The sequence below is a fragment of the Lutra lutra genome, chromosome 3 (genome assembly GCF_902655055.1).
Source record: "Lutra lutra chromosome 3, mLutLut1.2, whole genome shotgun sequence".
NCBI classification, from domain to species: domain Eukaryota; kingdom Metazoa; phylum Chordata; class Mammalia; order Carnivora; family Mustelidae; genus Lutra; species Lutra lutra.
In genome coordinates, this window is record NC_062280.1 from 70,684,554 (window position 1) to 70,710,104 (window position 25,551).

At 40.8% G+C, this 25,551-nt stretch overlaps 1 protein-coding gene and 1 long non-coding RNA gene across 2 annotated transcripts in view; both read right to left on the reverse strand.

Moving 5' to 3' along the window:
- Window positions 1-1,505: 1,505 nt before the first annotated feature.
- LOC125096209 (uncharacterized) lies at window positions 1,506-3,112 on the reverse strand. The gene is made up of 3 exons (XR_007126100.1): window positions 3,027-3,112; window positions 2,017-2,305; window positions 1,506-1,918 (listed from the first exon to the last, which is right to left on the reverse strand). It is a non-coding gene; the product is annotated as an uncharacterized LOC125096209 (long non-coding RNA).
- A 20,553-nt stretch (window positions 3,113-23,665) lies between these two features.
- The window catches only part of SP3 (Sp3 transcription factor), a 60,471-nt gene continuing 58,585 nt past the window's right edge, over window positions 23,666-25,551 (reverse strand). The window contains exon 7 of the mRNA XM_047722191.1: window positions 23,666-25,428. Within this exon, the coding sequence (XP_047578147.1) occupies window positions 25,112-25,428 (317 nt within the window). The 3' untranslated portion in view covers window positions 23,666-25,111. The remainder of the gene's footprint in view (window positions 25,429-25,551) is intronic.

A 25,551-nucleotide genomic window follows, 5' to 3' on the forward strand; every position in this document is an offset into this window, starting at 1 on the left:
CACGATTTTGCTGCTTTCCCATGGAATTGACTTCAACAGCCAGAGCTGGGAGCAGACGCCGAGCACCCGTCTTCTGTTGCTGACCACAAGGCAGGGACAGAATTCATTGTGCAACAGCGCACATTTCTCATCTTTCGGATGCCAAATGCTCAAAGTATAAAAATACCTCCACGGGTCACTCACCAGAATAACACAGGCAGTGTTCCATTCATGAGCTCACGCTGCGCCAGTGACATCACACTCTAACCAGGAGGGCCCGGGCGCTTTGTAACGAATCCACCAGAAACCCGAAAACAGGTAGGTTCTCCTTCCCGGGGCCTCACCGCCCCCACCGAACCAGGGGTGCTTGTTTGCTCGAGTTGACAGAAAAAGTCCAGGAATCTGCATAGCTCCATCGAGCTGGAGTAAAACATGTTGGGGACGGCGACTGAATTTAACTGTAGCTTATGAGTAATGAAATTGCCACAGCAAAAGGTGTGGTTTCCAGAAAGCTGGACACCCCATGAGAGCCTTCACTCACACACCAACATTACCTCCAAGTGCGTGGGGTGGGGGAGGGGAGGAAATCCCTTCCTCTGTTTTATGTTTTTGCCTCTCTCTGAATTTTAAGTGAAAAGGGAAAAATATAAAATCAGGAGCCTGCCTATCCCCTGAGACCTTTAAATTGAAGCTGCACCAAGCCCTACCCAGGCAACAATTTCACCCTGGCAGGAAAGTGGACTAAGTGACTTAATGGGTATTTTCCATCTCTAATTTCCATGATTAAAAGAAAGAGGTTGAGAGGGGTACATGTGGAGCCTATTGCGAGTTTGCCAATGAATCCTAATTTAGATCAAAGAGAGTCTATGTGACATTGAACCATAAACACCCTAGTGTGCGTTACTTCAAGGAAGTTGTTAGTGTGTCCCTGGTGGCTATTATGTGATATAGTTGCACTCTAGAACATGCACCCTTTAATTACTAATAGGGAAGAAAATCCCATATGAGCAGGAGGAATGTAAATGAGACCTCTGCTCTTTTGAACATTTTATGCATTTGCCAAATTAAAATTTGCTGTGGACTTGGGTTTTCCTGGATCGCTGTTGGTAGTGATCATTTGGCTCATGGGATTAAATCCGAATTTCCAAAAAACAATTTCTGATCAGTCCGCAGATTTCAGATCTTCCTGCATGCTTTGCACTGAGACGGGGATCATCAGAACCAGACTGGGAACAATTTCTTTGAAGTTTTCAAAGGTAGGGAAGAAATCCTCTTTCGTTCTCATCTTTCCCCAAGTCGAGAGTTGCTTAGTGCAGGTGGAGGGGTATATGAGAGAGAAGCTTGGGGAGGCCAGAGTCTCAGGATCATCCCACATTCGTGCACTGCCCCTAACATGGGCCTTTAGCTCTTGCGTAGAGAGGATAGTGCTTTAGGGACATGGGTCTGATCACTGCGCACGAACCTTTGTCGACGCAGGGTTTGCTCACACCAAGATTTCAAGATCAGTACAACCACAAACGTGAACTTGAACAGCACGATTTTAATGGTATTGCCTTCTCTCAGCTTCTTCTCCCCTTAGCCTCTGTGCGCAAAAGAAGGATTGATAACAACTTTGCACTTAAATTAAAAGGGAAATGTAGGACCACTCCTTGTACAAAAGCAAAGACATTCATTAGGCAGAATAATGACCCAAGATACTAACCATTCGGGAGATTTGCTATGCCCAACACTGCGTCTTGCTCAGAAAAGCAAACTCCTTCTTTGCCATCTGTCTCATGCTACAAAGAGATAATAATAATAAAATCATTGCTTAATGAGTAAACTAAGTAGAGGATAATTCTCTGGTAGATCATATCGGTGTTCTTCTCCAAAGGATGCCATATTCTCAATGAGGCAGAGAACACAGGGGAGAGTGCGTGATCGCGCACAAACGGGATGCCTAAAATCAAAAACCAATGCAGCATATGTCAGTATTTAATGCCCCATCAAAGAAACATTCAACTTTTCAGCTGTAACCCAAATACAAATTTTCCTTACCCTGTCAATTAGCAGATTACAAAACTTCTGTAGCAGGAAGACCATTCTGCCAGCAAAGCCATAGTGTTTGGAATGGGTCCAGGTCAGACAGATGGCGTGGAAAAGGGGTGCGATGAGACGTTCCCGATCGGCACAGTCGACTGCTCTTCCAGACGGCAAACGTAACCTTTGTAGGGCGGAGCCATAAGGTGAAGTGTGTCTCCCACACAGCCGGAGAAGCATACAAGCGGCAGGAATCACCCAAGTAGTCAGTGACAAGCACAACAACCAGCTGGGGCAGGGGAAGCATCTAGAGAAGAAAAATACACAAACTATTAAATAAATGGAAACCTTGTTCTTTGGCACCTAGAAAGTGCCCTCCCCGCCCCCCCCCACCCCCATCGTAAGCCAATGGGCAGAAAAAGCAGAGCTCTGTCTTCTCCAAGATGTGATTGTTAAATTAGGGTGATAAAGAGTTCTTGCTGTCTTTGGAATGCTAAATATACTACAAACAATCAAATGATGTAACCAGGAGGGAAAGACAAAGGATATTTGCTATAACGTTACTCAATGCCATCTGTACCCTGCACAGCCGATTTGCAGAATTGGCTCCCTTAAAACAGCACCTATCCAGCTGCGCAGAAAGGCTTAGTTCAGAAGTGGATGACTAATGAAGTGATTATGCATAGTAGTAACAGTAAGACCCCACTGAATTTCAGAAGTGGGTGCTACAATGCAAACACTCATTGATGATTCTTTTTAGAAATTTAAGAATTTAAATTCCCTTCCATTAAGATCAAAGTAGCAAAGCTACTTCGTTAACTTAAATTATTTTTAGGTCAGTAAAAGCGTCTCTGTCACCGTCTCTTTAATGGCAACCGGCCGTTATAAGCACCATCAGTGTCCCTAAGCGAGGAAACAACCCTGCAAAGTAGAAGGAGTCTCAGCGAGTCAGTGGTAAGAAGTTAGCGACCCAAGAAAGGAACCTGGTTATCCCCTAGCAGGAGCTGAAAGTTCTGCTGTTCCAATACCTGGGATCTGGCTTGGAAGCCGAGGTCTCTGCCCTTCTATGGTGCTCCCACAGAGGGACTGAGTACTTGTTGCAAGTTCCAGTCAAACTTTGGTCTGCAAATAGAGACGTACCAGGTGATGAAGTGCAGATCAATCGGCCCAGTGCAAAAGAGCCGTTGGATGGATGTTCCTAATTTCAATTTCAGCTAGTTGCAGGGCTTTGCTAGAAAACGCTTCCCAAACGTTTGGGCAATTTGCGCCCAAACACAAGCTGGAGTCTTACTTTTGGGCAGTCCTTCCTGACGGTGTTTCTGCGTGACCGGGAACCTGGTTGCACCCTGACACCAGTTTTCTGACAAGAGACAGAAGTCACCCATGGAAGGTGGTCGTGGCACTTTTGATGCACACAGTGTCCTGCCTCCACCACATCCTGATTCTTTTCCTTCTGCTACTTTTGCCCACTCACTTATAGAGGCTCGGGTCTCTAGGTGGCAATAGCGTAGATAGGAAAACACGGAGGTCATTATCCTGAGGATGCTCGGCTAAATTCTTATCAGCTGCATTAGCAAGAGCAGACTCTGTCTTCATACAGAGGCCGGGTTTTCTTGGGCATGAACTTGTTGGAACAAAATGGGAGAAAACTCACATGTCATGCCCTGTCTACAGTCGCCCCTGATTAGAGGGAATATAGCCCTGGCAACACATTGGATGCCATAGAGATTTCAGAACCAAAGCAAGGTAGACCTGTCAAGCTTGGCATAAAATTTTATGACTAGCACCACTGTTTTACTTCAGAACAACTGTAAGAAAGATGATCCAGGGGTGTCTGGGTGGCTCAGAGAGTTGAGCCTCTGCCTTCGGCTCAGGTCATGATCCCAGTGTCCTGGGATCAAGCCCGGCAAGCCCGGCACTGGGCTCTCTGCTCAGCAGGGAGCCTGCTTCCCCATCTCTCTCTCTGCCTGCCTCTCTGCCTACTTGTGATCTCTCTCTCTCTCTCTCTCGTCATATAAATAAATAAAATCTTTTTAAAAAAATGATAGATGATCCAATGATTCAAACAACAAGCAACTTGGACATCAGTTTAAAGTTTTCTTTTTTCCTTTTTTTTTTTTTTTGAAGATTTTATTCATTTATTTGACAGAGACATAGCAAGAGCAGGAACACAAGCAGGGGGCGTAAGAGAGGAAGAAGCAGGCTCCCCACCAAGCAGGGAGCCCTATGCGGGTCTCAATCCCAGCACCCTGGGATCATGACCTGAGCCGAAGGCAGACACTTAATGACTGAGCCACCCAGCCGCCCCGTTTGAAGTTTTCAACCCAGCTCCCTGCCCTATATCCACACCCTGTGAAGAGAAGGGGGGAAAAAACACAAAAGCCCCATAGAAGTAACAATTGCCTATTTTAATGTTGGCAGCATACAAATGACAATTACGCTGTTAATTGATAGTTATTTCAATGAGTTGTCATCCATGTAGATTGTTCAGATTAGCAATGTTGTTTTTGCACTGTGACTAAGCCACGGGGTAGCTGCATAAAAACTTGTATTCTAGGGTAAGAACAGTCTAACAACTCAGAAGAGAAAAAGGGCCAAGCTCCTTTAAAGAGACAGTTGACTTTCAGAGAGAGGCTGGAAGATAGGCTTGTTAAAATGTGATTTTTAACAGCATGTTCCATTAATGAAGTGCAATGTTTCATTAAAGAAGTTTCTACGCAAATGAAGTATAAATAAGACAAAAGGCAGTAAAAGAGGGAGCAGCCTGGCTACCAAGCTCACCGAGGAAAATGTCAGCGCTGCCTAGAACGAGGCTAACAGCCCCACGTTTGACCCTGGAACACTGGCTCTCTCTCAAACTCAGGACAACCACTGGTTTCTTTTCAGAGCTGGATACCAGAGCAAGTAACACCCGAAGAGGCCCGGCCTGAAGGAAAGACTTAGAACAAATTCACAGCCCAAGATTAAAGGGCAGTCATTAACCCTGTACCTTTAAAACAAAACAAAACGAAACAAAAGAACTCTCCATCTTACTTATAAGTTTCCTGTGGCTTTCCAATTTTGCAAAAACAGATCGAATTTTGAAGTTTTTCTACTGTCTAGAAGCTTTAAGTTACAGCTGTTGAACAGGAACATAAAAAAGTGATCTCGAAATCTGCAGGCAGCAGATCCAGAGGGCTCGACTGGCCCCTCCTATCTCATGGGGCGTCCTTGTGGCAGCCTCTCAGGTCCTGGGTAGAGCAGCCTGTTGGAAGCAAGCAGAATCTCGAGGCCATGTCATGGAATTTCTGCATGAAATTGGACAAAAAGCATCATGTTAATCAAGTTTCTCTCGTTTCTTCTTAAATTAGGTCAAACCAACAAGCCTGGTAATAATTCTTACTAAACTAGAGCAATATTCCTGTTCATATCAACTGTACATAATTAAAAACAAAAACAAAAACCCCTCACCTTTTGACAGGCATTTGCATGTCTGCAGGGTGCCTACACTTCACCCCCCCGCCCCTGATACCCCGCAGTATTGACATCACTGCACTGTTGTCCCACTTGAGGAAGCAGCAGACATTGGTGGTTTTAACCAATGTGGATAACGGATAACTTCTGATAACTGGACTCTAATTTTCTGAGAACCACCCCTCATCCACACTCACCCTCATGGTTTAGATGGACAGTCACCCCCGCCCACGCTCAGGAGTGGCCATGTAGCTCAGGCCAGACTCGTCAGGTCATTCCATTCCTTGCGCCACGGTAAATGGGTCAAGGCTGAGCATATTACCAGCCTAGTAAGAACCCGTCCTAGAACTTCTGGAAACTCCTAGGAAAGAGAAAGAAGCAGTTTGGTGACAACTTCCTATTTTTATGCCAGGCTTGAGGAAATAGGCAAATATATTGTAGATAAATGAGAGCCAGTTTTCTCGCTGTCAGAGAAAAATGTTAAAAGTATCAGGAAAGAAGAGAGTCTAAATGAACCCCAAGATTTTGGGTTGAATTGGAGGTACTGGTAAAAATTCGTGGTTTTTAAATATGTACCCAAAAAGGTGGATGGATTTCTGATATAGTAGGAGATAAATATAGGAGTGTGTATGCGTGCATTGGCCTATTTCCTAGCTTGGTCTTCTGAGACGACATCCCCGGGGTGATACGTACACCTAAGCACCCAGATCTCGGGTTGCAAATACCATTCTCCAGTAAAAGGAACCAGGGCTTCCAGGAGATATGACCAATCCCAGGACTACGATAGAGAAAACAAAATATGAGTCTGTAACATCTCAAGGTGCCAGAAAATAGGGAAGTGCTCCAAAATAATGAGGGAGGCCTATCAAAGGACTTGAAAGGGCTTCCAATATCGAAAGAGGAACAATTTGAATGACAAAATAAATAATGAGAGTATTGGATTGTAATGAGTATCCGTGAGTCCAAAATGATACCAATACATAATTGAGTAAGTCGATGGAGAAGGACAGCTCTTTTTACAGAAAAATTTCAACGAATAAATATAAATGGAATGAAGCAACTAGGAAATTACTATTAGAATAATATAATCATACTCGTTGCAGGCAAGATCAACTGATGATTTCTAAAATTAGTAGGCAAAGGTTTGAGGAAAAATAAGGTATTCATATAGCCTCAAAGTATCTCCCCCAAGATTTTTATTAAATACGAAGGGAGATATTGTGAATTTTTCACTGAAGAAATGTAAATCACACCATGTTAGATTAACATCGCCAGAATTATGACACCCTGACCTCGTGTACCCACAATGCAACAGACTGAGAAGAGCCTCTCATTTCTGAGATATTCTTAACACAAATGCATCATCTCAGTCTAATCAGAGGAAAACATCACACAGACTCAAGCGGAGTGATGTTTTACAAAATAACCAGTCAGTACTCTTTAAAAGTATCAAGGTCCTGAGACACAAAAATGGTTGAGGAGATGTCCCAGAATGGAGGAGCCTAAGGAGATGGGACATGGAAATAAGATGTGAGATCCCCAGTTGGATGCTGAAGCAGATTTTCCAGGAAAAACTAGCAAAACTCAAAGTCTTTATGTTGGATCAGTGTTCAGTTCTTAGTTTCGATCACTGTACTTTTGTCACATAAGAAGTTAGCATTAGTGGAAGCTGGATAAAGGGTATTTGAGAACTTTCTGAATGGTTTTTGAAACTCCTCCACAAATTTAAGATCATTTCAAAAGAGTTTTTGTGCTATTTTGTACAGCATGGGGACTATAGTTAACGATACTGTATTGCCTACTTGAATGTCGCTAAGAGAGTAGATCTTGAAAGATCTCATCATGAGAAAAAAACATTTGTAACTATAAATAGTGACAAAAGTTAACTAGACTTAAGGTGATGGTCATTGTGCAATATATACAAATATCAAATCATTACATTGTACACCTGACATGAATATGTTATATGTCAATTATATCTCAGTTAAATTTTTCAAAAATTAAAATAAGTTTTTAAAAGTTTTAAATTTTTTTTTAATTAACAAATTTTGTTGTTGTTGTTGTTTAAATACAATGAGTCAAGAGTCGTTGAAGATTACAGGGCAATGGGGCAGGAGGCAAGAGCAGCCAGGGCCATGAGATAGGAGCTCCTGGACAAAACTATGACTGAAGCTAATTTACTCTGGGACTTTTTTGGTTGTTCCTGGACAAAGGTGCAAATAAATGAACTCTACCAAACAATACATTTAAATAAGTACAGCGAATATCCAGGCCATTGAGAAGAAAGAAGAAAAACCCAGAGCAAAGAAAGAAGATAACAGTTGCATTCTACCAAATGTTAAAATAGTATCATTAGTATTTAAAAAAAAAAAAATGTTTGCAAGTATGCTTCTCCAGTTTGCCCCACACTTCTGAATACCACGTCAGGATATCAGCTGAATTCATGTTTTATTTAGTGATACTACCTAGTAGTGTGCCTGAGAAAGGCAAGAAAACTCAACCCTAAAGCATCTTCCCATTGGCCATGCCTTAGTTCATGAAATTCACAGCATCCATCTCCTTTGGGGTTAAGGCCCTGAAGATCTCTACTAAAATGTAAATCCTGTGGCGCGTCTATAAAGACTCATCCAGGTTCTATCTGGAAGAGTAATACATTATCAATCATTAACAATTTAGCCACAATTTATGAACCAGATTAAGTTCCGCCCCCTCAGCCGATCTCAGAGGAATGAGGCAGAGGATCCGTAATTTGAAATGAAGGAACCAAGCCGGGGGAAGAATCGGAAGTGTAAGAGGGGACACTTGGATCATGTGCTGAGACGTTGGGGGTCCAGCCTGAAGGTCCCAGGTGGAGAGAAGGGAGAGGAGCACAGAGAAAAGGAATGGGAAAGAAGAACGGCTCAGTGCCAAGAACAAACGTGCCCGGGGTTCCTGTCTGCAGCCACATTCACAGTACGAACAGAAGCATTGTTTAAGGGGTACATTGGATCATGGTCGCCATGTACAGTTGTGCTGGTTGCTCCCAGACAGGGGCACAAATCCAGCCCAAGTGGCTCTTCTCAAGCTGTGAGTCCAGGAGGGGGCTGCATCTGCCAAGGGGGACACCTTGCAACAATTGATCCAAATATTTTGCAGTGGCAGCCTTGCATCAAAACAATTTTCAAGCCTTTTTTCTGGAGGGACAAGAGCGTGTTAAGACTCTCTGGTGGCACCATCTCCTTCCACTTTGGGGAGTGGGACAAGAGATCCTCTTGGCTTCCACATCAACCAGGCTCCCAGGCCACTGTCACCCAGTTACCCTCCTAATGCTCAGGATTGTTTGGGAGCTGACAGAGGGCAGAACAGGGGCTCTAGTTCTGGAAAGAAAGCAGCAGTTATCAAATTATTTTCAGTGACACAACTACCAGAGAAAAGACTGTGCTGGAAACATTTTATATGCAATTTATCCTTCCGGGCGGTCACCGGAGAGGGACAATGGAGAAAGCTTCTCTTCTACTAGTATCCTCAACAAAAGTCAAGAATGAAACATCTTTATCCCCCTTGTTTTTTTCCCTGCCACATTATTGACTGCAAAAAAAGCAAAACAAAAACCAAAACAAAAAACAACAACAAAGAAAAAAACACTCGCCCAAGTTAGGGAAACCACTGTGTCCTGGGGATTCTTTCTCCCTCTTGCTTTCAGGACAGTGTTAATCTGCAGGGCTGCTTCTAATATATTTTGACAGGGAGAAAGTGGCAAATTAGCCCATTATCCCTTTAGAGCAGAGCAGAGAGGCTCAGAGAAAACCCCACCTGGGCTTAGACTATCTATCTTTCTTTCTTTCTTTCTTTTCTTAAGACTTTTATTTATATGAGAGAGTGAGATGGGGGTGGAGGAGGACAGATGGGTGGAGAGAGAGAGAGAGAGAGAGAGATTCTCTCCAAGTAGACTCTGCACGGAGCACAGAGCCGGACGTAGTGCCCGATCTCACGACCCTGAGATCATGACCCGAGTTGGAACCAAGAGTCAGATGCTTCAGCGACTGAGACCCCCAGGTATCCCCGGCCTTAGAGTACCCTAGCTTATGAGGACAATCCGCAAATGCTCATTTTCGTTTTGCCCAAACTCTCTCGGCCGCTTTTTCTCAGGCCAGTAGTTGCAGCCAAGGCTCATCTGCTCTCCCGCCAGGACTGGGCCACTTCTGTGGAGCACCACTCCCCTTTGGAGACCCCCAATGAGAGCCCACTTCTTCCGTTTTTCCTTTCCATATTCCTCATCAGTGACATTATGCAGATGCTGAAGGGAGAGGGGGCAGCCCCCTAAGAACTTTCCATTGGAGGCACCGTCTGCCTGGGAGCTCTTCCTCCCAGGAGTCCGCCGCTGCCCAGAATGTTTGCATCGGGCTAAGTTCTCCCTACATGCAAGCCTGACAGCACCTTAAAATCCCTTTGCTCAATCACAGATCAATTTTTTGTTGACTACCTTTTATACTTAATCAGGTCTTCTGCTAAGCCCTGGGGAAACAGTGATGACCAAGACAGACCCAGGCAGAGTCCTGTCCTCTTCGCCCTTCTTACCTCTCCAGCCCCTTTCCACCTCCAGCTTTTGTCACTCCGCTGGGAAGCCTTCCTTCCATAAGCCCCAATCCCAGTCTCAATGACCTTCTCCTAGTCTCCCATAACATTCTGTCACACCCCTACGGCACTTAACACTCAAAGGGAACTCCCAGTTCCCAGGATTTCAAATAGGGCCAAAGGTCAGTTTACATCTCAACATCTCTTTTCATTTTCATTTCAGTTGTAAAGGACCACATAAAATAACTCCTAAAACGTCATCCCTAAGTGCTCCTCAAAGGAGGGAAAAATTGATATTCATGGCACAAAATCTGGAAAAAATAAAGTCTATATCGCTCCTAATGGCAAATGTGGTTGTGGATCATGAATCTGGTCTAAATCACTAAAATCCATAAAAATAGTTACAACTTGTTCATAAAACACCTCTTGCGAGACTTTCCAGAAGAAACTTTAAAAGGTAATAAAACATCAGGCAATGGGGAATGCTGATTAACCCTGGCAAAGGCCTGAGAGGCTCTGCTTTGTTATCTTCATTAGGTGCCCCCATGAACACCTGCTCCCACGGACAAGTGCCTTAGTCATCCAAGTTTCCAAGAATCACCAGGCAAAGGGCCAGAGCTCTTCCTGCCAGGAGACTTCTAGCCTAGATTTTATTTTTTAGTTGAACAGGGTACCTTCTCAGGTCTTCCTCCCCATTCCTGGGACATCAGAATGATTTTGGTAAATAGATCCTATAATTGAGAATTAAAACTGTTAAGATCCTAGGTTCAAAATTTGAAATTGAAACAAGACCTATAATTCATAGCGAAAGATGGAGAACCAAAGGAAAACTAAAGAAGAAGAGGAAAAAATCTCAAACAGGCTAAGAAAACCTTTTATGCCTAGCTTCTCTCATAAAATAGGGAGTCTTGGGGAAATTCACAGAATTTTGGATTCAGGAAGCCTTTTTACTCTTTCTCCTCTTTGCATTTTTTTCCCTTAAATCCATGATAGTCTTGGCCCATTTCTTCAGGTTTTCCAGACCCATTAGCCATTCTGTATCGTGGTGTTTATTATAATCTTGAGCTCTTGACAAAAGTAGAGGCAATTTTCCATCACAGTGAAACATTTGCTGAGTACTGACAAATACAATTTGCCCATCTCCAAATGGAGTTAATTTTGACATGATAAAATAAAATAAGATTACTGAGTATCTAGGTTTCATAATGACCCATTTGACTTCACAAAATAATTCAAAGGGAAGTAGAGAGAATCCACCAATTACTAACTGTCAAAAACATATTAAGAAGCATCATGGCAAGTGTAAAGTTGTAAGGCTAATCTATGGAAACTTCTGTTCTCTCCCCAACCAATCTTCTGTTCAATATTGACTCTCTTGACAGGATCCTTTAATGCCTAAGAACTGCTTTAATAATCTTGAAACAGGCAAAAATAATTAGCATATATTTGTAACAAAAGGTGTATAGACATTGATACTGTGATTATATATCATAACAGAGGATATAATTCAATGTCCTAAAAGACAGCTTGCCTGAAAACATGTAGGAGATGATTTGGGGATGTGTGCAGGGACGGAGCGATTTGGTAGTTGGAAAATAATTTAGGCAGCAAGCAATGTGGTCTGCTTACCCAAACCACAGAGCAGATGTAATTAAAAGGGGGAATGGAAAATATTGTGGGTTTGCCTAAGAAAATTGGGTAGGGACTTTTTCTGACTATAATCTTCTCTTGTTACAAATGTCAGCATAAGGAAGTATTGATGAAGCAATGGCAGATCTGTCCTGGCTCTTCCTCTTAACCACCTGGTATGCAGACAGCGAGAAAGACAAAGAGAGTCTAGGTGGGAAGGCTGGTAGATTTAGATACTTCATCCGCTTTGATTAAAACCCTGTACTAGTCCCCTTTAGTCTTTAGCTGAATTAGCATGCAAGAGAAAAGAAGCAAAGAGGAGGAAAATAAAGAAACTTGAGGTTAATATAAAAAGAGAAAACCAGGGGTGCCTGGGTGGTTCAGTGGTTAAAGCCTCTGTCTTCGGCTCAGGTAATGGTCCTGGGGTCCTAGGATGGAGCCTCACGTGGGGCTCTCTGCTCAGCAGGGAGCCTGCCTCCTCCTCTCTCTCTACCTGCCTCTCTGCCTGCTTGTGATCTGTCAAATAAATTAAAAAAAAAGAGAGAGAGAAAACCATGCTCAAACAAAACATGTCTGTCCTCCCCTGCTACCACCACCAGGTTCCTGCAAAAGTAGCCTGGGGATCTATGATAGAGTGCGAGGGAGCTCACCGCGCTCCCTATTAGACTTTATTTATTTACACCTTATTCTTCTTGGAATTTCTTTCTTCAGAAAGTTCACATTTTACTAGAGACTTTCCAATAGCCCAATATCTTTTTTTTTAAGATTTTTATTGATTTATTTGACAGAGAGAGACAGCAAGAGAGGGAACACAAGCAAGGGGAGTGGGTGGGGAGATGCAGGCTTCCCGCTGAGCAGGGAGCCCAATGCAGGGCTCCATCCCAGGACCCTGGAATCATGACCTGAGTCGAAGACAGACTCGTAACCGACTGAGCCACCCAGGCGCCCCCAGTAGCCCAGTGTCTTGAAAAGAATAATTAGGTCAGAGTAAATTTGTTGTATGTTACTATCTATAGTGACACCACCAGAGCCATAGCCAAGACTGGAGGCATCAGTTAGTTTTCTTCTGTTCAAGTCAGGCTTCCCAAGGGGAAACTGGGAGCTGGGGTGAGAGCGTGAGAAGCAAGAGGACCCTGGTGCCAGGAGCCAGGGAGATGGGACAGGCTCCAGCTGAGGGAGGCAGAGAGTGAGTTGATTACACAGATGTGCAGAGCAGCTCTTCACTCTGAGTGCGGAATGACTATCACCATCAATTTCTTTCTCCCTGGGATGGAAATTGAGAATAATCCACTCACCATCTTACTCAGTGGGCCCCGTCTCCTTTGCAAGGCACACTAGTTCTTCCCAGTGGACATTTTGTACCCTCCCGTGGTGCAGCAAAGACGCAAGAGAAGCATCTCCGATGGAAGGAACAGAAGGCAAGGTCCACTTAGTCTTATCAGGCACAGGACCCCCAGTGCAGCGCCTAGGCTCACAATACATTTAGGGGTCCATGCAAATGTTTTTAATTCATTTTCAAATCAGGTGAATAAGGAACCCAGCGATTATGCTCTTCAGTGTCTACCCCCAAAACTGAATCAGGCATTCGAATCAGTACTTACACATGACCCTTCAGAGCCGTACTGTTCACAAGAGCAAAACGGTGAAACCACCCAGTGCTCACCAGTGGACGAATGGATAAACAAGAAGCGTTACGTCCATACAATGTAACATTATTCGGTCGTGAGAAGGAATGAAGTCCTGATAATATTCCCCGGTGAACCTCCAAGACGTTGTTTTAAGGGAAAGAAGCCAGACCCAGAGGCCACCTACTGTATGATTCCTCTTACCTGAAGTATCCAGAAGAGAGAGATCCATGGGGACAGAAAGCAGATGGATGGTTCTCGAAGGACTGGGTGTTATGGAGAGTACGTGCTCACTAGGTACAGGGTTACTTTTTCAGACAGTGTTTTGGAACCAGATAGAGGTGGTGACTGCACAACTTTGGGACCATATTAAATGTCACTGAATTGCACATTTTTAAATGGTGAATTTATGTGAATTTTATCTTGAGAGAAAAAAAGAAACAAATCCAACCTGGATTATATTTATCTGTGTTCCAGTATTATTATGAGATATAATTCTTCAGAAAATTTATGAAGGGGTCCCTGAGGAAAAAGCCCCTAGAGCGGCCCAGAGGTGTCATGCAGCCTTGACGGACTCCGCAAAGCCAGAGCCGGGCCAGAAGGAGCCTGAGATACCTGGGGAAGGTAGAGAAGGCACAGTGGCCGGAAGGTGGCGGATGAGGGACAGACCTGCTGAGGAGGCCGGTGAAGTCGGCAGCAGTCACGGCAAAGACTCAAGATGCCATCTGAAGTGCCAGTATAGAGTCTTAAGGAGACTGGCATTTTTTGAAAAGTCACTCTGGGCTGCGGTTTTGGAGAGTGGACTAGTGAGGGATCAAGAAGAGTGGCTATGGGGAACCCAAATCAGAGGGTTTGCTCTAATGTAGAATAAAGCAGAAAATGATGGCTGCTGGCTGGGATGTGGGCAGAGGCCGTGTGGAGGGATGCGTGGTTCCGAAACGCGCGGGAGGTCTACAGGCTGGATATGGGGTGAGAAGGATGGGGCGGTCAAGGCTAGCTTTCCCTTTTCTGGAATGAGCATCTGGGCACATAGGAGGACGCTCTTCATTAAGACAGACACTGACGGTCCACGATTAGGGACAGACATTCAGAAAAGGAGCTTTGAGCATAAACATTTTGAGGTACCTGTGAAACTTCCAACAGAGGCGGCAAATGGGGAGTTCAATATCTTGGCTGCAATTCAAGTGAGGAGCAGAGCAGGGATAGAAAACTTGGTTGCTGTCCATGCCTGGAGCAGAAGGAGATCACCAGCGTGAACAAGATCATCCAGTAAGAGTGCAAAATGGGGAGAGAATTCAGCTCGATCAGGCCTTGAGAAAACCCAATATTTGAGAGTCAGGTAGAAGAAGAAAAGCTAGCAAAGGGGAAGAGAAGTAGAAAGAGGTAGAAGGAAACTCAGGAGGGCCATGGATTTCAAGGAAAAAGATGCTCAACACTCTGGAGGTCAAGTGGGACGTGAATGTTTCAGTGTTGCGTGGTTATGACGTGGAGGTCAATATCAACCTTTTCCAAAGCTTGTCAGAGGAGTGATGGGGCAGAAAGCAGATGAGAGTGAACGGAGAAGAGGAGGTGGAGAAAATGTGGACAGCTTTTTCAAGAAGCTGACCGTGAAGGTGTGCAGCCGGTGATCAGTGATCATGAGATAAGCCATGCCCCGACATCACTCACCCTCGCTGCCCATCTGGCAAAAACAAGGAAATTAGCAACATGGTGCTGCTAATGTTTAGGGATCAGGGACGAGCAGGCTGAGGTCCTTCTGCAGCTGGAGGTCTGACTGTCCAGCAGCTTGACAAGAGCCACAGCACAACCCTGCTAATTTTATGACTGTTTGCAAAGGGACAATGTTCTCCACCCTTGCAGAGCAAAACCGAGGAGAAACTTAAGTTTGCAGCTTTCTTCCCAGCAGCTTTCAAGTTGTGGGGGAAAGCCTCAAGGACACAGAAGGTCTGATCACAATGGATCAGAATCCAGAATGCCATCTTCGAATAAGATTAAGACTCTAGAGAAACAGCAAGCCAATGGCTTCTGTGAGCAATGGCAGAGGACACCCAGCGTCAACACTGAAGGCTGAGCCCCACCCCATAATTTTCCTGCACACTCCTCTTCACTATTCACCTCCTTCCTCCAAGCCTCTCCTCCCCATGTCCTCAGTTCAAATTCTGGGACTCAAGAAATACCAACAACCGTCCCTTTATCCTTTGCCAAACGAAGAAGGAATAGTCCAGCAGAAAGGAGCCCAGATAATACGAGCCCCCTGGTTCTGGGTGCTGTTTATACCTACTGCTCCTTCCAGTGTATGTCATCAGCCATACAATGATTTTAGGGGCAGAATATTAGTTTTTCCTTTCTCCAGAACTGTGACTAGAAAGTTGTTTGCATGTGTATGTTGCTGCCTCGTGGTTTCTAGTTTTTCTGTTTCAGGGTTGACTCATTGTCTCCAGGATTAGGGTCAACTTGAGGAGACTTGAGCCAGAAAGACGGACCCTCAAAAGCAAACTTCTGTTTTTTTCCTCCATCCCAAATTTGGCATATCAATCAAGTCTTGAGCTTAACGCTAGAGCCTGAGCACATAAGCCCCTATATTCTTTCTTTGAATGTCATAAAAGGTTTATTAGGTGCCCTCGTGCACATAACTCTGTGCCAAGCAGGCAGAGGGCCTATACTCAGGCTCTTACATACTTGGGGTATGATGTTCCAGATGTCACATCTGTGGACACTTAGCAGGGTTATGCTGGAGCTCTTGGAGGATAAAGTTTAAGGAGAAAAATAAAAGTCTTCCCCTAACTTTGAAATAAAGGGAATATGTTGTTATAATGGGAAAAGTACAGAAAATAAGATTAATGATAGAATTTTTTTAAAAGTCAGAAAGGCCATTGCAGTCAGAATGTCATCAGCCTCTCTATTATCCTTTAGGACAGAAACTATCATCTTTTTATCCCAAGTGCCAAGCACATAGCACAAGGATCAAATAAGATTACACGTGGAAAAGAAAAGTAAATGATAGTCTGAAACAGGGCAGAGATGTCTAGTTAACACTAAGCTACCAATGCAATGCAATATTTTTAAAAAGTGGAGGTGTCAGAATTGGAAATGAAGAGACAAAACTTTTCTTATTTGAGGTCAATATGACTATCACCATAAAAAATTCTTACAGAATCCACAGGCCAACTATTAGAACTAGCCAGAGAATTATGTAGGATTGTTCGAATCAGTTTACAAAATTCAATAGCATGCATATGGACCAGTATTAACCAATTCACATATTAAACTTAAAAAGAAAAAACCTGTCCCCACAGCAACAACTAAAAACAAAACAACAACAACAAACAAAAACGAAGCTGCTGAGAAAAAAAAATGTAGAAAGATGTTTAAGACCTTTCAAAGAGAAAAATTCATAAAAAGAGCATTAAAGTGAAGATACAGACTCTCCGTGGAGAGGAACATAACATTCTTCCTCCAAATTAATATATACATTAAACATGATTCCAATAAAAATCCTAACATGATTTTTCAACAAGACTTGACAATTTAATCCTAAGCTCACACGAAAAGCCAGGGCTCATGAATAGTCAAGACTATCTGAAGGGACAGCTTAGGGGTGAGCAGAGACTTGCCCTACCAGATATGGAGATGTGAAAGGCTCGGTACGGATGGTACGATCCCAGTACAGGGAAGAAAGGACTGAAGGAGTAGATCCACACACAAATGGAAACTTGATAAATGACAGAAGTAGCATTACAATTAGTGGGGGAAAGGTTGGACTATTCACTAATGTGCCAAGACATTCGTAGGAAAATATTCGACGTCACACCATAATGAGAAATACCTTTAAACTGGATTAATAAGCTAAACTGAAAAACAAAATCCTAAAATTTTTAGTAAATAAAACTCTTACAAAGCAACAACTTACACACAAAACACCATAAAGCTAAAAGACAATCCCCATATTGGGAAAAGATCTTATTAGCCCCTGTATCTCTAAAATAATACATACCAGGAATTCGCTAAAAATGTTTAAAAATCAATGCAAAAATGTAAATAACCAGAAAGGCAAAAGGATAAAGGACTCAAATAGGTAATTCCCTTTAGAGGGAACATGGATTGTAAACTTAGTGAAAATAGGCTTAACCTCATCAGAATACAGGGAAATGAGAATCAAAATCATGAGTTACTTCACACCAATCATGTGGAATATATGGCAATACCGGGGGTCTGCAAGAAAGGGTTTCCCCAATTTGAAGTTGGCTTATGCAGCTGACAGGCCAATCAACTAAGGCCACTCTATCGGGAGTGGGGGTAAGGATGCAGGGGAAGAACTGGAGAGAACAGGGCAGTCAGGAGGCCCCAGTGCGGTAACAGTTTATACTCCCAGCCCCAGATGACGGGAACACCACAATATTCTTCACAATATTCGATCCAAGAGGGTGGTCTACTGTGTAGAGACCTCTGCAGTAAGAGGCTGTGGGGAGTAGCATACAGGGCAGGAGCTGAATGAGAGTTTAAAAGGTGGAACCCATAAGAAAACCTCACATTGTTTCTGCTACACTTGACAAATGTCTGCTTATGCCTACTGGTATCAATTTCTTTATATATATCTGGCTTCAGTTTTCCAGTTCCTTTTTAACTTCTTACACTTACTTTTTTCCCAAAAATCATGTTGCCAAAGTTCAAAATAAAATTGTGTGGTTCTTCATCGGACAAATACCTGCCTAGGCCAGCGGTTAGAGAGGGCACGGGAAAACGTGAACTCCTACACACTGCTGGTGGGGCTCAATTTGGTAGGTACACTGTACGGATCATTTGGCAATACTGATCACTTGAAGAATATTCTATTGACCAGTGATTGAAGTTCATGATACATACCTCAAACACTCACACAAGTGCATAAGGAAACATATCGAGTATTTCATTGCAGCATTGTTTATAGGGAAAATTCTTAAATAACTGAAACATGCATCAACACAAAAAAGGAGAAACTGTGATACACTTATTCAATGAACTATAACATTTTCAATGAATAGAGAAACAGGTGTTCACATGGGTACATCTCAACATGAGTAAAAAAACAGATCTCATAATAATCTACAGTATAATACCATTTATATAAAGCTTCAAAAACATGAAGATAATCCTAGATATGCATATATACAAGCATATAAAACCATTCATGGTATCATTCTGATAAACAGAAAAACTGAGAGCAGCGATTACCTTGTGGGTAAAGGGAAAGACATGGAATGAGATAAGGCTCTTTAGATTTCACTGTAGCTATAACTTTTTAAAAGAAACAAGCAAAAGTGTGTAAAATACTAAGACTATAAAAGCAGGATGGTGGATACACGGGGATTCATTTATATTGTTTTCCATATTTCTGTATGTTTGAAATGCTTCATAATAAAAAGGCACAATACGAATAATGACAGACAACTCACAGGCAACTAACTGGATCAAAGTGGATAAACACATTAATACGAGACGCCGATAATTACTTCCAAGTGTAGGAAGAGTATTGATTCCTCCAGGGCTTACATTTACTTAATACTTAGCTATGTGTCAGGCACAGTGAAAAGTGGTTTACATGCGCTCATTTGTTTCATCTCCTCCATCACCCTTATGAAGATAATGCTACGATCATTTTATGGATTGGAAAGCCGAGGCTGCGAGTGGAATGCTAGAGTCCGAGATCACACAGCTAGTAAGCAGCAGAGCCAGGACATAAACCCGGGAATGTCTAAGTCCAAAATCTGTGCACTGTGTTACAATGTGAAAAGTTTCACTTTTATTAAATGATTCAAGATGAAAAAGCCACAGGAATTTACCAAGAGTAAAAATAGGACAGATGCAACTAACTGAAGATTTTTAAGGGATCAAGGTGTAAGGAAGACTCGGTAGGTGGGGACACACAATTAAAAGTGAGGCCCAGACTGAATCTGAATCTGCATAATGCAAATATACAGGGAAGAACATACAGTGTGGGACATTAACAACAAAGCTGGCATTGGCAAGAAAACCAGTATCCCTTAGCCCCCAATACACAGCCCTTCCACAGGAAGAGTTCTCAGACTGCAGGTGGACTTTCAGGCCCTTTCATCAGTCCCCTTGGGTCCATTTTACTGGCCCTTCAAGGCTCACCCTTTCTGACTCACTCAGGCTCTGAACTAAGTTCTCCCTCATCGAAACCTGATTCATCTGGCACTAAGGTGATTTTTTGTGGTATTTTTACAGGACCAAGTCATCAACTATTTCAGACCACTGTATTTTATGCAAGAAGGAATTGTATCACAGATGTTTTAGTTGGCATTTTGTAGCAAGTAACTGTCTCCCAAACTTAAGGACTAAAGGTGGAAGTGGGGGAGTCTCCCTGTAAGGTTTTAAGGGTAACATGGAACCCAGGAGCAGGCAATGCAGACAGACACAAAACATTGGAATAAAAACGTAAGTGATCCGCAATCAAGGAAGCTATTCTCATCATCTTTTCCTTCTAGTTGTATGGTCTCTCATCTTTGCTTTTTCCATGTTCCAAATGCAGCTTCCCAGGACATCTGTTTTCCAATTCCAAATTCTCAGAAGAAATCACTTATTTGGCTCACATTTGACCAGATGTCCAACCCTTGTCCAATCCTCTGAATAGCTCCTTCCTGAAGGTGGCGGAAGTAATCCTCAGAAAATGGCACAAAAGTTGGGCAGATATCCCAAAGGTTATCTACTGTAACATTTCCTTTGTTTCTGTTGTCTACTGGAGGCTCACACTTTTCTTGGAGAAATAAGCGGCATTTCTTAAGGTTGGAACCACTGAATGCTTAATTCTATCAAAATGAACCAAAGATTCTTTGGCAAAGAAATGTTAAAATAGGGATAGAATTCTACATCAGGGTGTAGTTTAAGAGGACACTTTTCTGTGCTTCATTCTTTGCTTATTTCCACCCTTTCTGTTGCCGCATCACATCACGCATTGTCTACCAACAATTTAGATTCTGTAGTTTTCTTTTCACATTTTTTTTCACTTAACCCCCCCCCTTCTGAAGGAGGAAATCAATGCATGAGCTATAGTCAAACAATGGAAACCCCCAAACACTGGCCCCCTTACTACAAAAAAACGAATTCTTCAGAGTTAGTAACAGATGTGGAGGAGGAAAAAAAAAAATGAGTTGCTTCTGTAAGCCAGAGACACTATGTTAAATACTTACATTTTAATCCTCTCAACAATCCTATGAGGGATACCACGGTTAGTTATCCCCTTTTTATGGAGGATGAAAAGAAGGTAAGAAACCCATCTGTTTTCACATGCAGCTTAATATGGATTTAGAAGAGAAAGCAAGGGATTTAAAAGCTGGGGAGTGGGGAAAGGCTGAAGGAAACAGACCTCCCACTCAGCAGTTTTAACACCAAAAAACTGCCTTTGAATATAGTGATAAAATGGTAAGAATATATGACAGCATATATAGCTGTTCAAAAATTCCAACTCCAGCTTTGAGGCCACTTAAATTTTTACTCTTATTTTAATATTTATCTATGTAAAAATGTACTTTTATAATGAGAAACTTGAACAGTTTTCTTTCCTGACTCAGCATCTGCCCCCTTCTGGTCTTTACCACCAAATGTTAACAGAATATGCTATACTTCTTGTCCCCAAAGCCTCTTCTCCTGTGCCCTCAACCAGTCTTTTACCCAAATACTCTCATCAACTGCTTACAAAGATCAGCAGGCAAAACCAATAGCCTTTTCTTGCTTTTCATCTGACTTAACCTCTCCATTGCACCTAATGTTCATCACCGCCGTGACACCTTCTATGGTTTCTCACAGCCTCCTTGATGACTCCTCTTTCTCCCCCAGTTCCGTAAGGACAAGCGTGTTCCAAGGTTCAGACTTTAGATCAAACATCCCCATGTAGTGTTTGAACAACCTGGATTTGAATGAGAGTTAATGTGCATTTTTCTAAGACCTAGGATTCTGAAGAGTTTTAGGTAAAGATTAAATTCTGAACTCCTTTGCAATTTGACCACCCTCCTCCAACTCTCACAAATTCCCCTACCATCCATAACAAACCACACTGTACCTTTGCAGATGCCATTTCTCTGCCCGACTTTCCCAGATTTCTCCATGCAGAATTTCCCTCCTCTACATTTCTAGAGCACTTTGCATCTGCTGCTAGTATATATTTACCACAATGTATTTGATTATATACAAATCTGTCCAAACAAAGGACCAAATCAGTATCTTTGTGTCTCCAACACTAGGGGAGGTGATTTCACTAAAATACCAAATCTTGTTCCCAAGATATCAACCAACTTGTTTTGTGCTCATTATCAGACAACAAAAAGACTTACTACTCATTTATGACAAAAAGTTTTAAACATACTATTTAGTGAAACAAATAGTTCTTTTACACTGAAAACAATTCTTAACTTAATTAAAACTAAAAACCACATTTTCTGATAGGGTAGCACAACCAACACATCAACTTACATATTTTAAAACCTAATGTTATTAGTAATAATAATCACAAATTTTGAAAAAAAATATTGAATACAAGATTTAATAAAACAAAAACTTTGGGATCATGAGAGTAGTATTAGGATTTGAACTATTAAAATACCAAGATGCTTGCTCTTTTTAAGTGATTCTAATTCAGGAGTGTTTATCAGAACCACTTAACGAGTGATTACAAAACACATATATATTCTCCATCCCCAGAAATGCAGAGTTTAGTAGGTCAAGAATGCAGGGAGACCTGTGGATGTTTTTCAATGCTCCCAGCATTTTCTCATGAACAATATTGGCTAAGCATTATTTTCTATGAATTATGTTTGACATGCCTTCAATTTATGCATACACATATTTTTACTATTTAAGCATTTCACTACTTTGAAATATCTTAAGCATTTTTTCCACTGTTTTGCCCAGTCACTTACAGGGCACCTGACTTTTTGCAATAGGTGTGTGTATTCCTTTAAAGTTTTATGTGCTCTTTGGTTAACTGAATTACTTCTCAAAGTCATCAAGTCTCAAGATACAGAAATCTTAAGTGATATTTTCTTTAAGGTATTCAGAGTATAGACATCTAGTTTACTAGATGAGTATGTTCTGATAAACAGGAATTTTATGTGAGTACACTGCATATGCACTCTAGCCTTCATGAAAGCAAAGCAACTGATGAAGCACCTACTAAAGTGTATCCTTGCATTAATATACTCAATACTAGGATTCTGTAACTAGAAAAAAATCAATGTATCAATATATTCAGCATCTTTATTTACAAAAATAGAAATATTTGAAATCACCTAGGCTGAGGCTGAATACTGTTTTTTTGCTCAGGCAAAGATTCAAAGTTCACTGACATATTTCTAGTGGGCACTCTAAAATCCAAAAACTTACTTAAATAATTTTCAGAACTACTTACTTTCTTCAATGTATTCATGCTCTAAGAGCTGATAAAATATGCATGGAAGCTCATGGATCAAAAACACTCTATAAATATACTGTAAAATTTCAATATTATTTTAAAACATCTCTTCTATCACACTCTAAAAAGATTTTTAATCTCCTGACTTAATGGATATTTTGCTCAAGTGAGCAACCCTTTCACATAATCTTCTTCACACATCCTCAATAATGAAAAAGTTCTAAATATTATCTGGAGTTTAAAGATTCAAATTCGAATCCTTGTAACTTCAAAATAATTGTACATTCCATTAATTTCTATAATTCAAGTAATACTTCCTATTGCACATCACAAGCTAAAGTCTCATATTTAGGAAAACTTCGCCTGTGTTTTTATGTGTATCTAGAGTTGTCCCATGCATTCAAAGATATAACTGACAGTGTCAGATTGGGCTTGGAAAACAGACAATGGAAATCTTAATCTCTACCCTCACTGTACACATGTGCAAAGTAACTGGACTTTTAATTTTAAAATATCTAAGATATAGTTATTGTTAACTTCTCCCTTCCCCTTACTCTGCTTTATCATTAGACATACACAAACCCAAAACATAACCTTCAAATAGCTCTTGCCATGGTTTACCAAAACATGTTACCATTTTCAAGAATCGTCATGTAAATTCAAGTTTTTAATAAATCAAAATATTCTGCACTGCTTTAAAAGGGGAAACAAAAATCAAGGTTTGCAAAATGACACTATTACAATTAACATGAATCAATGTGAACTTGAGTTAAAAGATGCTTTTTGAAAGTTTTATTTAATAATTAAATCATTCTCAGGTGAAAAATTAGTGATTTGCTAGTGCCTCTACTCTTACCTTTCCAAGTAAATATACCTGCTCACAATAATTTTAGTGTTTGAAATCAAGAATCTGTGAACAAAAGGCTAAGATGAAGAAAATAAACCAGATTTTTCTTACCCCATACCACTGCAAATATTTTAAATGCATAGGAATACAACAAACTCAAAAGAAAAAAAATAGTGTTTTATTAACTACCACACTGTTATAATACACTTTAAACGTACAATAAGGTAGCCTTTAAATTTGAGGTGGTCTTAAGAATAACAAATGAACAGAATTCCAAATTTTTGAAATAGGTGAACTGCTGCAGTTATAGGTATACATTTAGGAAAATTGTATAGCTCTTACAAGACCAGCAATGAAACTTTATTTTGTACATTTTTTTAATAATTGAAAATATAAACAATAATTAAAAAATAAAAAGAAAATACAGCATAATAAAAAACATACATTTCTCAATTAAATGTACTGGATACATATAAATTTAAAGGGAAGAAGCAAAAAAGGAAAATGGTTGATATTTAAGTGCAGACTGACTACCTAGACAAAAAAAAAAAAAAAAAAAAGAGACAGAGAGAGAGACTTAAAAAAATATCATAAACCTCTAGTTTTCTATGACTAATATCCATATGGTTGGAGTATCGTCACTATGGAAGTGATTTTGTTATGTTTGCATATGTTATACTTTACTGGTAATTTACATGATGGCTTTTAAGGCCCTGGCAGACATATGGTTTTTGGAAACAAGATTGGATAAAAAAATCACTGCTAAGACGCAATACACCTTATTTTTTTGGTCCTCCAATATTCAAGAAAAGGGATAATTCACTGTAACATTTTCTTACCACCCAAATGCCTCAACCTATACATTTTAAACTTTTTTTTTTAAACATTGGTTATATTGCCCAACTTCGTTATTGAAAGAATATTAACAAGACATTATTTTGGCAAATTAAATCTTAAACATGGCTTTTCAACAGGATTTAAAAGGTGACTATCCCTAGAGTTCCATGTTAAAATGTAGTTTTCAAAATCTTACAAGAGTAATGCTTAAAATATTGTACATAGTTAACCTAATTAAAATAATTAGCTTCAAAATGACAAATTGATAAGCTAAGTAAAGCCTACACTATGTAACATTTGCTTGGAAACTTGATTTGTCAGTTATGCATAATAAAAATTCCAGTCATCAAGAAAATTACAAAAATTTTTTTTATCATAACATGATTTCTTTCACCCACCAACTTTTTTTATCTTACAATAGATAAATACCAACATGTTCTCATTTTTACACTAAACCACACAGGATTGATGCATTTGGTTAGACTACCATTCGCATTGTTAAATTCAATTTTCTCTTTATATAACTTGGTAAAATTTCATTTCTTCTAGATTCCAAAAGTACCTACAAAACCCATGCAATTTTACCATTTTTAATATACTATGGAATATCATACAAAGTAAGGCATTTCAGTGTCATGTATAACCAAGTTACTGTCAATCCAAAAATTTTTGCACATCAATAAAAAGATATCTAAGAACTTAGGAACAATATTCTTCTCACTACTGTATAAAAATAACCACAATGAATAAGTATTTGTGTAATATTTACTCCATTGTCTCATTTCCAGAAACTGTGACAAGCTGTAAAGGTATTTCAGTGTTGGTAAGGATATCTTGATTGCTGGTGGTGGAAGTATTAACAGTTCCTATCCCTGAAACAGAACCTTGTTGAATATTTGCAAGGATAAGTGTTGTTCCTCCTGCAGTAATCAAAGTATCATCCCGTGCAGCTTCCACAGATGCCAGCACTGTACTGCTAGAGTGAATACCTTTTTTATTCTGATGTGTTTTAATATGTTTGGCAAGGTGGTCACTTCTCATAAAGCGTTTTGAACATTCTGGACAAACAAATTTCTTCTCACCTGTTAAAAAAAAATTGTTACTCAATTTTTTAAATTCAAAGGTAACAGACTGATCATCTGCTGAGAAAGCAAGCCAACCTAACTTGACAGCTAGGGACAGGAAGAAGAGTAATTAAAACTGCA